Below are 14,117 nucleotides of genomic sequence, written 5' to 3'. Positions count from 1 at the left end.
ATTGTTCAAAACTCAGCACTTCAGTACAAGTTGTACCCTGAAATATTATCTTCATCAATGTAGTGAAATTCTGGGGTGGAAACTCTTTTGCATTTAAAAAAATCATTCTGGCACTCAGTCTAATAACCATTGTGTCTAGAAGAAGAGCCATTTTATATTATGAAGACACCAGTGACAGCTGATCCCCCTGAAGTAACTGCTCTTTGAGCCTGATGAATTATTTATTGCCAACAGAATTACTGCGGTATCTGAAATTATCAGCTTTTTCTTCAACAACCTCCATAACTAAAACTCAATTAACTGCATCTACTTTCAACTCTTTTTTAAAAGTCTGACTTTTTACCATTTGCATTGAGTCAATTAATTGTTGGAAATTTTAGAAGTTCTATTTTTTCTAAGTTTAAGACATAGCTTATACATGAAAATAGTTATTGTAACATCTTTAAAATGTATATAAACCATATACAAAGTCTCTTCAGTGTATGTGACTAGAGGTAGGTTTTTTTTCTTCATTGAAAAAATTTTTATATGGATTTCTAAAAATAAAATAAGTGATGCATGAGATGGTCTCTTCCCTCCTTAACTGTGGTAACTTTCTGGGACTGTTGGAAGATAATATTCGTGTAACAAGATGTTAAGTGGGAAATTTCATGTAGGTACTAAGTACCAAACATTCTCAAGAGAAAGCTGCTGAGAATGGAGCCAGATACCGTGTTCAGGATTGACCAAGAGGTAATGAGTCCTGCCCTGCCCAGTCAGCTACCTGTCTGCACAGGCAGAAGATTGGTGTTGGGAAGGGCTGAGAACTGTCTGAGCCATTGAGGAGAGCATGTGGCAGAGGAGAGAGGTGTCCCCGTGCCCTCTAAGCCTAGTGAGAAGAGCTCTAAGAGGAAGGTCTATCCAGAGTGGGGGAACCTACCAGAAGGGGAAACTGGCATCTCTTTCCACAGTTGGAATTCTGACAAGCAGATACACCAGCCTGAGCTGAAGAAGAGGGAACTGGAGGGACATCTCCTGGCAGAGAGGGGAGTGGTCACAGAGCAAGCCCCTCCTGAGGAGGTTGGGTTATACCCTCTCCCCTGCGTCCCATCCAAGGGGCCAGCATGGACGCTAGGAGGGCCGAGGAGAGGTTAGAGGAAGTCAAGCTGGGGACGTATTTCTCACATCAGGAACTGTGCAGTGGGGACCCACTGCCTTCCTCAGCAGAGCCCTCCAAAGATCTCACAGGGGTACACAGCAGAACCTGTGTGGGGGTGGGGCAGGGTGGGTGCACCAGCTACACACGGATGCTGGAAGCCGCGTTAGCGTCACCTGGAGAAGCAGTGCAGCCGACGGAGAATCTAGCCATAGCCAGATCAGAAAAGAGGCCCTTGTCCTTCTCCTGTGCTCTCCTCCCCAACAAAGGGCATGAAGGAGATAGAGCTTGGGGTCCTGGGTTTCCAGGATTGACCATTCCACCCCACTCCTCCCTGCTCCTACAGGAAGAACAAAGGAGAAGAGGACCAAGTACGAATCAAATCTCTTTTAGCCACCATGGGTTTTTTAAGCCTCAAGACTGGCCCGTGGTGAGGGAAGGCAAAGTTCGCATCAGATGATACTGGAGTTGCATACAAAATGGATTCTTAGTGACTCACGGTGACCAGGAAGTTAGGAGATCTGCGCAAAATGTCAAGTGGCCTGATGCCCATCAGGGAGGGGAGACTGGGCTGGCCCATTTGGGAATAAGGATTGGAAAACAATAAAACATTCAGGTTATTTGAACTCCAATGGAGTTGAGACTCTTCGTTGAACTGGTTCCGTTTACAGACACTTGTTCCGGGATCAGTAACACAATACATATCTCCATATAACTGGAGATTCCCTTTGCCTTCCTTGGCTTCCTGTGAAGTCAGTACCAAGCTGGCACTCCTTCCCAGCCATCCCCACAGGCTGACTTGTGACCCTCCCCTGTGTGACCTGAGCAAGCCACTTACCCTCTCTGAATGTCAGTTCAGTGCCTTCATCTGGCAGATGACAAGCGGTCCCCAGGTTACTTCTAGCACTAAAAGTCTCTGAAAGTTGTAAAAGAATTAGCTCAGAACTGTGGATGATAGTACTGAAAAGGTCAAGGATATCCTAGAAGTATGTTTTATGCCAGTTAAGATGGCAGTCCCACCAAAGCATGGAGTTAGTATATTTAAATCAGATGGCAGCTATTGTAGATGAAGCTGGGAGGTTAATGGGCAACACTTAGCTTGCTAGAGTTTTAATTTTTGAAAGGAAGAGGAAGATCCCCTGTGGAGGAAATAGCATGGAGTTTAGAGAGGGAGCTGAGAGTAGCAAACCTGATTAAACCACTTAAAGTGGGAGGTGGTTGAAGTTGCCTTTGGTCAGGCCCCCAGGGATCTTACTCCCTTAAGGAAATGCCAGTTACCTAACAATCCGTCCCCAGCAAGTCATCCAGATGACAGAAGGGATGGAAAGCAAAGATGTTTGTGTGTGGGTGGGACATGCCACTGTAACTGGACAGAGAGATGTTAAATTGCTGGTGAGCATTTCTGGGAGGGTGGAGGTAGGGAAGACATTTAGCCAGGGATAAGTTTCTTTTCCATAATTCATTTGCTGATGCGATTGTTCTTTGCCGGGCTTCTAAACCATATTGTGGTTATGTTCTTATCTCCTTCCTGCATGATCTTTGTACGGCCTGCTTGTGAATTCTGGGGATGTTCACAGTGCTTACTGAGTAAGTTTAGGCATGCTGCCATTTTCTGTGATTCAATTTCATGGTGTCTTTTAGAATGATGGAATTCAGGAAAAGAACTCTATAAAGATCAAGCCAGGAGTCTCTTCGCTTTATTTGGTGGTTCTGCTGTAATTCCCGGGAGGGGACTTAGTTTGGCATTTGGTTCTAAGCAAACATTATTGCCTTTTAATAATTGTTAATTATTTAATTGTTAATGGTGTGGTGGAGAGTTGAGATCACCGAGCTGACTCATTAGGCTCCCCAGTGCTGTTCACCAAAGCGTCTGCTTCAGTAACAGACCCCGGCTTCCTGGCCCCAACCCCTCCCTGCTCTAATCTCCTTCCTGCCTCCCCCACCACACACACTTCCGCTGCTGAGTGGCAGACTGATGCTTCTTTCCATGTCAACCGCAGTTTTGCCCTTGAGAACTCCGGAGGGAGAAGGATCTTCTAGGTTTATCAAGTGGAGCAATGACTAAGTCAGGAAAGTCATTTTATTGCATTGTTTGCTTTTGGTCATTGAAGATAAGAAAATAAAAACATTTATTCTGCGTTAAAGGCTTTTTTCCCATCTTGAACTTCATGAAACTATTTATCCTCTGAAATGAATGATGTGAAGAGGGAAGATATTTCCGTTCTCTTTGGCAAATGTAAAACAGTTTGCTTTTTCCAAGATGTGCATTTATTGGTAATCTCCCTTGATATAAAACTAATGCATAAGTGTTTTTTTTCTTACCCACCCCCCCCCCCTTCAGCCAACCCAAAATGCTTTTAAGCAAAAGAATGACTTGGAAGCCAATTATTAAACCTGGGCATCCTAAAACATTTTTTGAGTTTGTGTGTGCGCGTGCACGTGTGTGTGTGTATGTGCGTGAGTCAGTGTTTAAGAAATGTGATTCTTTGCTTTTTATTATGTTCCTCCTTACTTTCCTTGATTCTACCATGGTAGCTGCCATGTTCTAAATATTGACAAGATGAGATAGTTTTCTGTTTATATCAGCAGTCGTCTGTCTGTGAGATATGGACGAATCAGAACGCTGGATTTCCTTTCTCAGCCATCCATCAGGTTCATAATGTAAGGTTACAAATGGTTATTTTCTTTCCTGAACTTGCGCTCTGTAATGTGTTGCAAAGTGTTGTCAATAGCTACAGGTACTGTGTCCTGGGCAATGCAGAAAATTCGTGATGTCTAATGACTCCTGAGATCTTGTCTATTATATTTCATTCACTGTGCCTTGTGACTAGTTGACGTGCTAACATTGTCCTAAAATGAGAAACATACTTGGTTTTAAAGTCTGCAGTTAAAATCTGTCCCATGTGAGTTTTGACTTTCATCCCAGGTGTCTGTGTTAATTTGCTTTTACAGGAAGAAGGAAAAGGGTAAATTGATATATATTTATATATATATATACACACACATGTATATATCGGTGTTATTCTTCTTCATCTTGTACTTCCCCATGTCCATGGGCTATTCAACCCATTGTGTCTAACAGTTCTCAAAGGTTCGTGTGCTTTACTTGTGAGAAATATTGGAGTATGATTTGCATGATATTCTGTATACATTTTATGCAAGTGTGGGAGTAGTATAGCCAGGAGCTGCACTGTTACGGCTACAAAGTGGTTCTCAGCCTTTTTCCATTTGACGATTCTGAACTGATCTTTGGAAAGTGTTGAAATCATGACCCATTTTACACTGAGCCACCTAATATTCAAATATTCACATTTTACCTTTTCATACTTTAAAAAAAATCACTTTTTGTTTGGAAAGTAGACATTTTCATGTTTGGTCTTTTCTGCTTTGTATTTTAAAATACAATCCTGTTTTCACATCCTGTTGAATAAATTTTTGCCATTGGATAGCCTGCTGTCTGAGCTGTCTGAGAGGTTGAGACATTTGGTTGAGAATCACTAAGCAGAGCTCTCGGGGTGGCATGTGAGGGCCTTTTTAGGGGAGCCACATCAGGCACACCCCTCCTGTGCATGGGACTTCTGGCTCTTGGGATCTTGGGGTCTCTACGTTGCCTGGTACTGATGCTTCAGTGAACCAGTGGTCCCTCCCGAACCCGTAAATGCTAACCAGTGCTTTTTCATGTTCAGAAGTGGCCATCTCTGCTCTTTATCATCAAAAGGAACAAATTTAGTATAACCAACGGCATTTGACCAAACTAGCATTCTTTATTCCTGAAGATTTTTAAAACAACTGTTGTGGCATCCTGCTTTTATGTGTGTGAATGTTTGTAGGAGGCCTTTCTTTACATTCACATCCAAATATATGTATACATATTTATAAGCATAGAGCTCTATGTAACATTCTTCAGAGCCTTAGAGATGACAGAAAATACATGTAATCATGTATAACTTATGAATGTTTGGGTAGCCCATGTCTGATATTTGTCAGAATTATTGAAAGTGAAACCTTAAAATAACAGTTGTCATTTAAAATCATTTTAGTTTTTCATTAAGTGTTCTGAAGAAATAGAGAATAATGTTTGTTAATATTCAGAACTAAATTTATAAGCAGGTAGGTGGAAACAGTTCCTAGTATAAAAGATTTAAAAGCTTCTATTTAAAAAAATCAATTAAATCCTAATTTAAAAAAAATTTTTTAAAGAATAATACAAGGCTTGGAAAATACCGTACCTTTCTGTTCATGTTAGGAATCTAAGTGATAATAATCTAAGTCGTAATTATTTACTGACATCTTTAGGAAATTTTTTTATCAAGAAGAGAATGAGGATATCGACAGTGTTTCCCTTTGTATGCACGGAGCATATAGAATATGGAGTTTCTTCAGTTTCCAGTTTGCAGGGAGAAAGCTACACACTATGATATTTTAGCATTTGCCTTATGAATCTGGTGCATATGAACTAAAAGTCATATGGTTTTACCATCTTTTGAAATAAGGCAAAGTTTAAAAGCTGCATTTTAGACTCTGCCATCCAATAAAAATCTATCTGTAGACTTCTGTGAGTTTTTTTCTATGGTATATATACTACTTAGTATATATAGATACTAAATTCAGTTAGTGGTTTTATACCTTTCAGCTGGTGGTATGAAAGACATTTAAGTATGGCCTGCCTGTCCTTCAAACTCGGCCAGACTATGCACTTTTGGTTCGCAGTTGGTAAATACCCGTTCAACAGAATCAATTTTCCGTTTAAAGCTCTAATCTCAAATTATGTTTTTCCTTTATCTTCAAAGGTTAGTTGAGCTCAAAAGGACACTTAATGATGTTAATTTTCCTTTGTTTTGTTGATAATATCCTATACATACATACGTACATAGGCACATACATATCAAGTAAATGAGGTTTTAAGCCATGACCAAATACTTGGAATATTAAGATCATTCAATACATGAACATAAAGGAAAGGTGTAAGTATTTTCAGCTCAAAAAAGTAGCCTGAAGACATTTAGTAAGAGTGCCTTGAATCATTTCTCTTCTGTAATTGCTGAAGCCTTTAAAGGAGTATTGTCAGTCAGTAACAGTTTAAGATGGAATTTTACCCCAACCTTTTCCTCTTGTATTTTTTTATTCTATTTAAATATTGCTGCGTCATTGTTACCTGTGTTCAGATCTGTTCGTTGAGGATAAGGTTTGATTATGTAAGTTTTGATTATAAACCATTTTTTGAGGCAAAACATCTGTTTGATTTTTTTTTCATATTAACAAACGTTTTTTAAAAACTGGGAAATTATTAAATTAATTTTATTAATTTACCTGAAGAAATACAGGTTCCATCTTGATATGAGTATACTATTTGGCAAGACCTGACAATGGGCCTCACAGTGTGGAATTATTTTATAGCTAAGGAAGAAACCCTAATTTGCTTTTTGGTTTCTTTTGCTATTCCATACAATATACTGCCCTACTCAGTTCCTCCCTAGCTCATTCCTGCTGCAGTCCAGCCTCCGAGGTGGGTGAGCCTAAAGGCACCCTTGTTCTCTGGACCCTTGTACTGTCAGCTGACCAGTTGAAGCTAGAACAAACCCAAAGGCCAAGGCCATTCCTGCCCTTTGTAGTAATGTGTCACCAAGTCTGTCCATTCTCATAAAATTAACTCCAAAGAGAAGAATCAACACCTATAAATTGAGTCTCATAAATATTGTTTGATCCAAGGTTAAAAACAATAATAATAAGTTGATGAATTTCCAGGAAGAAAATAAATTTATTTTTTTATACCTTCAATCTTAACAACACTTTTCCCTCATCTGAAAATGAATTTCTGGAAATGGTCCTAAATGTGACAAAACTCAGTGTCTATTTCCAGAAAGATAGATTCAGTCTGTATAGAGAATTTAAAAATATTTGGACTGGAGCAATGTTTCAAGGCCACAAAGAAAATAAAGTAAGGACTGTGTTTACCTTCCCTATAGTTTCCTCCCTCCCCCGTAGCACGTAGGGGAGGCCCTGTCAGATCATTCTGAATTCAAAGCAGGTGGCTTGTGATTTCTGGACAAAGTGGAGTCATAGAAGAGCAGATGATGGCGCTGCCTAAACAGAGTTAAATGGATGTGCCACGAACTTCTTCAAGTGGTTATCAAATAAGAGGTCGGGATGAATTCCAGACTGAGTTGGTATGTGCTGGGGCTTGTTACTCCCAAAATGGCTGCTACGACTTATGTGGATGATGTAAATATTTGGATCAGCATTTGGCTGTAGTTCTGCTTTAAATGTACGGAACTCACATTGAAATTTAGTTATAAACGTGCCTGAGTTAATTCAACAGTTGGAGAATGAGTTTGCATATGATTTGCATGCTTAATGTACTAATACCTGAAATGTCCCCATAACCCCAGCTTCTCCCCACTTCTCCCCACCCCCAGCCCTATTCCCAACCCTTGCCCCGCAACCTGTGGTACCCCCATCTCCTGCCATGTCTGTTCAGACTGTTTTGAAAACTGCCTGTTGAGCTTGGCCAAGGTGTACCCAGCTGAACTATGACAGGTCTCATGTGAAGATCTGATGCTTGGTTTAAGTTGTCACCTCAGCAAACACTGGATCGAAGGATCTTATAACATCAACGAGCTCCTCTCTTTGTATCATTCCACAGAGTTGCGTGCAAACTTCTGTTTTCCATTAACAGTGTTACTTGTGACTTAAATGTACAACACCTGTTTGCTATGTTGTTGTTGCTTTATCAAGGCGGGGGGCGGGAAGCAGGTTAATGGGGCAGATTAGAGGACTTGCCAGATTTGGGGAGAGCTTTTAATTAAGAACTCATAGCTGCATGTTTCCAGAGCTTTAACTATAGGTATCATCACTTAAAGGTTATTACACTCACCTTCAAAATAATATCAAAATCCACATTTCCTACATTTTCAATTTTTACTAGTTTTTTTAAAGAGCAAATTACAGCCCGTTGAATTAAAGACTAGAGACATAATTAAGACCAGATGTTTGAAAGAGAAGGAAAAGAGAAGATCATAATAGGCAGCCAGAGGAAAACTTACTCCTAAAATTAATTGAAGTCAGTCATTGCTTTTACAAAATAAAAGTTCATATAAATATAAAGAGAAAACTCAAGAATGAGTCAAGGATGGGTCCTAAGGCACACAAAAACGCTAAAGTAATCATTCCAGGTAAAGTCTTAACTGTATCAACAGACAGGAGACAGGAGAACCGAGCCATCTTCAAGTACAAAGAATAGCTTAGACTAGAGCGTGAGGGAGAGCTCGAGAAAATCTGATAGGTTGCACACTCCAGTGAGAAACTAATGAGCTAGCATGATACTAACGTTGCTCTTCCTGAGATTAGGAGTGACCCATCTCAAAGAGAAAAGCTTCACATTCTCTGCCCCAGTGAAAAGGCATTCTGGAGGGGCTCTAGAATTTTCTTCCATTTTTCCAGAGCCTGTTAGAAACTTCCGAAGGCAAAGCCTATGCCTACCACTTCCCAGCATTAGCAGCCACTTCATGTAAGTCCAGACCGAACAGAGAAAACTGAAATGCTGGTCCTCTTCCCCAAAACACACATCCTATTTAAGCTATTCCTGGAGACTTGTGGTTTTTAACCTGTTAGGGTCTCTGATCCTTTCAAAGAATTTAATGAAAGCTGTAGACTTTTTCTTCCCCAAAACATACATCTCCGTCCACAATTTTGCATTCTTATCCTAGACTCCTTGAAAATCTTCCTTAAGAAACCCTACAGCATCAACCTATTTGCTAGTACTTCTATGAAACTTGGTCTCTAACCAAAGTTTTACTTGTTTTTGGAGTTCATGAGACCTATTTGTATTCTTTCAACTCCTGAGAAGAGTAATTCCTTATAATTCTACAAGACCAGCCAAGTCCAGGTTAAAAGAGAGTGGCTTTGGAAATCTGCCTGTTGTCTAGTTTTGTTAATGTCCATCTGAGAACAAAGAGCTGAATTTCAAGAAATGAGAATCTTCAGGGAAGTGAGTGAGAAATCTCCCATATATAATACCTAAATTGGACTAGAGCCCAGCAAACACCTGCCAGCGTGGACCTCTCACTTCATAGATGCTCACACTAAACCGTTATATGAGGCTAACCTCATGGAAAACGGTAAATGAAACTACGGGATGTCCTTCTGTCTCAGGTCTTAGTGGGCATATGCGTTATATGATCTGCCATCATATGTGCACGTGCTTGTATTTGTGAATCATTTGCACATATGACCAAACTTGGTATTTCAGTGTTTATTATTCATGTGTGTTTTAGGTTTTCTGAGAAAGGTAGCTGAATACATCCAAGACAGTCACAGTGGCATTTTATCAATCCAAATGAATTCAGATGAGGGAAACTAGTCATCCATTCGTAATTTTTCTTCTAAAATTTTGTTTAGAGTCACGCTTTTACTACCTTTTCTCCAGAGATATAAAATTATCCCAAGAACACAGTACATGTCACATTTGGAAACTGAAATTCATGGAACTGTGTATTCTGAATGTAAAAGCAGTTCAAACTAAAAATTTCAAATAATCAAGGTTAAAAACAGAAAAGTCTTTTCAAAGTTGTATGTTCTTTTCTGTTGTGACAGAAAACTATAAATTAGTGCCTCATTTATGAAGATCTCTATGTTTTATTTTAAAATTACTTAGCTTAGGGCGTCAATCTAAAAATGGAGTAACTTCTTTCACACCTCAAAAATTAACTCAGCTTTGGGAAATATGATGCTACCACATATAAAACCGTAATAAACAGTAAAAGTATTTATGTGCACATAATACACCCAAATGCATTTGCACATCCCAGCACACGTGTATAAGAAGAACTCAGGCTAGGTATAGGGAATGAACTTGGCCAACTGCTCATATTACGTCTAGAATAAATGTGATTTTCAGACAGGAGACTGGGGAGAACCTTCCATAACCTTGCGACCTCCAAATGAAGCCACAGCCTCCACTCCAGTACAGTACTGGCAACACCACCCAGAAAAGCTCATCTTCCAATCGTGTGATTACAAAGCTTTTGTAAGTTACTATGAATTCAATATTTGGGTTCCAGAGGGGATAGAGGGTGTGTTTCTGGCTTGTTTACTTTTATGTTGAAAATATACCAAAATGTCCCCTGCTGAAACTCTTAAAGTATTCTCCCATTCTTATTCTTTTTTTTTAATGTCTTATTTATTTACTTATTTATTTACTTATTTATTTATTTTGAGATAGAGAAAGACAGCACGAGCTGGGGAGGAGCAGAGAGAGAGGGAGACACAGAATCTGAAGCAGGCTCCACGTTCTGAGCTATCAGCATAAAGCCCAACGCAGGGCTCGAACTCATGAACCACAAGGTCAATGACCCAAGCCAAAGTCAGATACTTAACTGACTGAGGCACCCAGGTGCCCTGTCCCTTCTCTTATTCTTAAAGTAGCCTTTTCTATACAGAGAAAGTCCAAGTAAATAGAGCTTTATAATCCCTTTGAATCTTGTGAGCTTAAGATCTATTTTGTATATAGTTGTATATCTTAAATGAGATAAAGCATGATCTTTAAATGGATATGAATAAAAGTATAGCACATACAGACATCTCCACTCACTCACTAATGATCTCAAAACATTGGCTCTACTACCAGATTTTTTCACTAGAATTATAATACTGGGTATTTTTTTTCTAATAGAAGAGAGAATCAGGCTTAGCTGAAAATGCAATATAAACAGGGAGGTGTTGAAAAAATACCGTAGGTTTGGGCGAGGGCAGGTGGTGGTTGTCATGACTACAGGTGGAGAAGGAAAATCACCTCTTTTACAAAGAAATGTTTCAATTAGGACGAACTTCACTGATATCTTAAAAAACAAGGATTTCACCGGATTCATTTTTCTTAATTTGATTAAGATGTGGGCATTCTGGTTGTTGCATAGCAATTTGGCCTTTTTTTTTCATTTTGTTATCTGTCCCTCTTTTACTGCCTACTTATTGTGAAGCACTGGATTTATTTCAGCAGTAATCTTTCCAAAACTGTAGGATTGAAATGCCTCCTTCCTCCTGCAAAGCTCAAACACCAAATCCCTGAGCCTTTGGAAACTCTCCTTTCAAGGCCCTTAACCACGCCCTCTGCTCTCCAGCCCTTAAGGGCTCACCCTCTTCCAGTCGGCAATTTCCTGGTTTGCAGGCCTGATTCCCAACTGCGGTTTTGCGGAGTGCCAGTGTTTCTTCAGTCATGTCAGGAAAATAATTATTAATTCACTTTTTTAAAAAAACAACAACAACACATAAGAGCTCTTTTTTTTTTTTTTTTTGAGGGAGATTAGGGAGGGAAAAAAATGATAAAGGAACCCGACTGAAGCTTCAAAGAGTTGAAGAGGAGTCCATTGGTGGAAAGGCAAAACAGGCATTTTGCTACAAACTGCCCCGCAGCTAGAACGTGGAGCCTGAGTGGCGTTTTGTCCCGAGGCGGTGTTGGATCTGATCACCTTACCGCACGGTGGTTAGTCATTCCTGGGAGGAGACTTTTCTCATCTTCCCCCTCCCCCATTCAGCCCTCCGTGTGGGTTTGCAGCAGGGACTGAACTCTTTCTGTTCGGGAACAACCGAGATGCGGTTCTCCCTCCCCGCTGGCTCCCATCCCGCGCCCATCCCGTTCTCAGGTGGATCAACCACGGGGCGCGCAGCTGTGAATGAAAAGACCCCAAACTGCGTCTCCGCCCGAGAACAGCCTAACGTTAATTACCTACGCAGCCAAGTCAGCCCAAATGGGGTGCACGTTGCTTAGCTTCTCAGCTGTCTCACACAACCCTGTAATTACGTAGAGAGTAGTGTGATTTATTTTTGCAGACATTGCTGCCTCAAAAAAAAAAAAAAAAAAAAAGGAAAACATTTTTAGATGCCCCCATTTTGCAGTTAAATATGATTTGAAAGATGGCATCTTTAGAAGATGCTGCAGTTTTATTATAAAGAGCAATTTACAGCCCTCAGAACTGTAGTTAATTCTACGGCATTCTCTTTCTAAAGGCATTTATTTGTTAGGATTAGTTACTGTTAGTTTTTTAAAGTTATTCAGCAACTTTCAGCCAGGAAACCCAGCCAATAGGACTTCCACAGTTTGGTTTCTAAATCGCAACTCATATTTATACTCTTTTTCATAAATCATTGAAATGTTTTGTATTTTAGTATTTAGGTTCTATGCTGATAAAAGAGCTCAGAGGGACAGAATCAACCCAAGATGCCTGTGCAAAAATGAGGGTAAGTTTGCCAAACAATTTTATTTCTAGTCGCTGAAATACTAAATACCGGGTATGGTTACAAATTGCCACTTTTCAAATGACTATTTTCTTCATCTGTTGGTCTGCTGAATCACATTGCTGTTCCATAAAAAGGTGTTTGGGCTTTGTTCATGTTTATACTTGAGTTTATCTCACTGTAGTTTGAGTTGATATCCGTTGGATATATTTATTTATTTGTGCCATATTACATTTATTATTTTTAAAAATTTAAAGTTAATTGTATATACACTGGTCATTATCCAGATTGAGCAAAATGATCTTTAGTTGGTTGCAAGAAAATGCTTTAAGCACCTACCTGTCAGTCAGAACATTTACTGTAAAGACCACCAGTTAACTAAAAAATTATCAAATGCTAAAGTATTGAGAGCATATTATATAAAGCTAATGTTCTTTATGAGTATTAATTCTTAATTATTCTGGGTTGTTGTTGTTTTTTAGTATAAGAAAAAAAACCATTCAACTCTGAGTTAAATCATGTAAGGGCAGTAAACGTTGACAAAAAGGGCAATTGCAAATGCCTGTGATTGGTGATTGCTGGGTTCCTAGGAAGCTGTATTAGCCAGACCAAGTCTTACTCCTGCTGCACACCCACTTTAGCTTTTGGTTTTTTTTCTGTATCCTTTATTCTTGCTTCCTCCATAGCAGATATATAGAGGGGTGTGGCGCTGACTGACAGTACAGATTGAGAATAGTAGGCTTACTCCATATAGCAACTAACACTCAAATTTGTCAGCAAGTGAACCCTAACTCTTATTTGCGGCCAGTTTACATCATCATTTATTTTATATGAGCAGTGTTGGGTGGGAAATATTTAAAAGCATTGAATTAAACTAAAACAGTTATGAAGACAAATATGTAATACTTGATTGCTCTTGGAAGGCTGAGGGTGTGTGAATCTTCATGAAACTGAGACCTCAATATGTGATCACTGATTTAATATTTGGATCAGCTCAGTAACAGAAAGCCTGAAAATAGTTATCCTTCTATTTGATGTAGAGTTATACTTCTATTGTCAGTGCCAAAGAATCTTTATCCCAGGTACTATATTTAGATGAAAAAAGCTGTGGTATGTGTCAGGAACTCTATGTTCTGGTTTTCTTGCTGCTTACATGCTGTGGAAGTCACTCTTAGTCATAATAATAATAACTGCTAATATTTACCAAGTAGGTAAAATGTGCCAGTCTTCTATGCTGGGTGCTTTGTGTGTTTATCCCACTGAATCCTATCACAAACCTAGAGATTAGTAGTGTCCTTACCCCCACTTTACTCTTGAAGAGACTGAGGCTGAGAGAGGTTAAGTAACTTTCCCGAGGTCACATAGTGAATAACTTGCCAATCTGGAACTAGAACGCAGATCTGACTCCAGCATTTAACTACTGCACTTGCCTGCTTCCCCTGGGCCTCGTTTTCTTACTTAGAAAATGAGGATATGGGACGAGGTGCCCTGTAGGGGTCTTGGTTCATGGTTTTATAATTCTGGGAATCTGGTATTCTCAATATATATCCGATCTAAATTATGTCACCAGTGAACAATAAAATGGGAACATTTTTCAATCATCAAGCCTCATAATAATTTTAGAGCTATTTATGAATGTGTCTAAGAAACTAATTTGGCATCTCTGATTTAATGCTATTAACTCAATTATCTGAGTCCAGCTACTTCGATGCTGTAATCCACATAAATAGTGCATACAGCACATAGCACCATT

At 39.4% G+C, this 14,117-nt stretch overlaps 1 protein-coding gene across 21 annotated transcripts in view; it reads left to right on the top strand.

Annotated features, from left to right (window-relative positions):
- Positions 1-14,117, top strand: part of ANKS1B (ankyrin repeat and sterile alpha motif domain containing 1B) — a 1,065,991-nt gene that overhangs the window by 999,278 nt on the left and 52,596 nt on the right. For all 21 annotated transcript variants that reach the window (XM_042992986.1, XM_042992985.1, XM_042992982.1 and 18 more), the window contains 2 exons: positions 10,032-10,160; positions 12,296-12,367. In XM_042992986.1, the coding sequence (XP_042848920.1) occupies positions 10,032-10,160; positions 12,296-12,367 (201 nt within the window). The remainder of the gene's footprint in view (positions 1-10,031; positions 10,161-12,295; positions 12,368-14,117) is intronic.

The sequence above is a fragment of the Panthera tigris genome, chromosome B4 (genome assembly GCF_018350195.1).
Source record: "Panthera tigris isolate Pti1 chromosome B4, P.tigris_Pti1_mat1.1, whole genome shotgun sequence".
NCBI classification, from domain to species: domain Eukaryota; kingdom Metazoa; phylum Chordata; class Mammalia; order Carnivora; family Felidae; genus Panthera; species Panthera tigris.
This window is presented reverse-complemented; position numbering and strand designations above follow the sequence as displayed.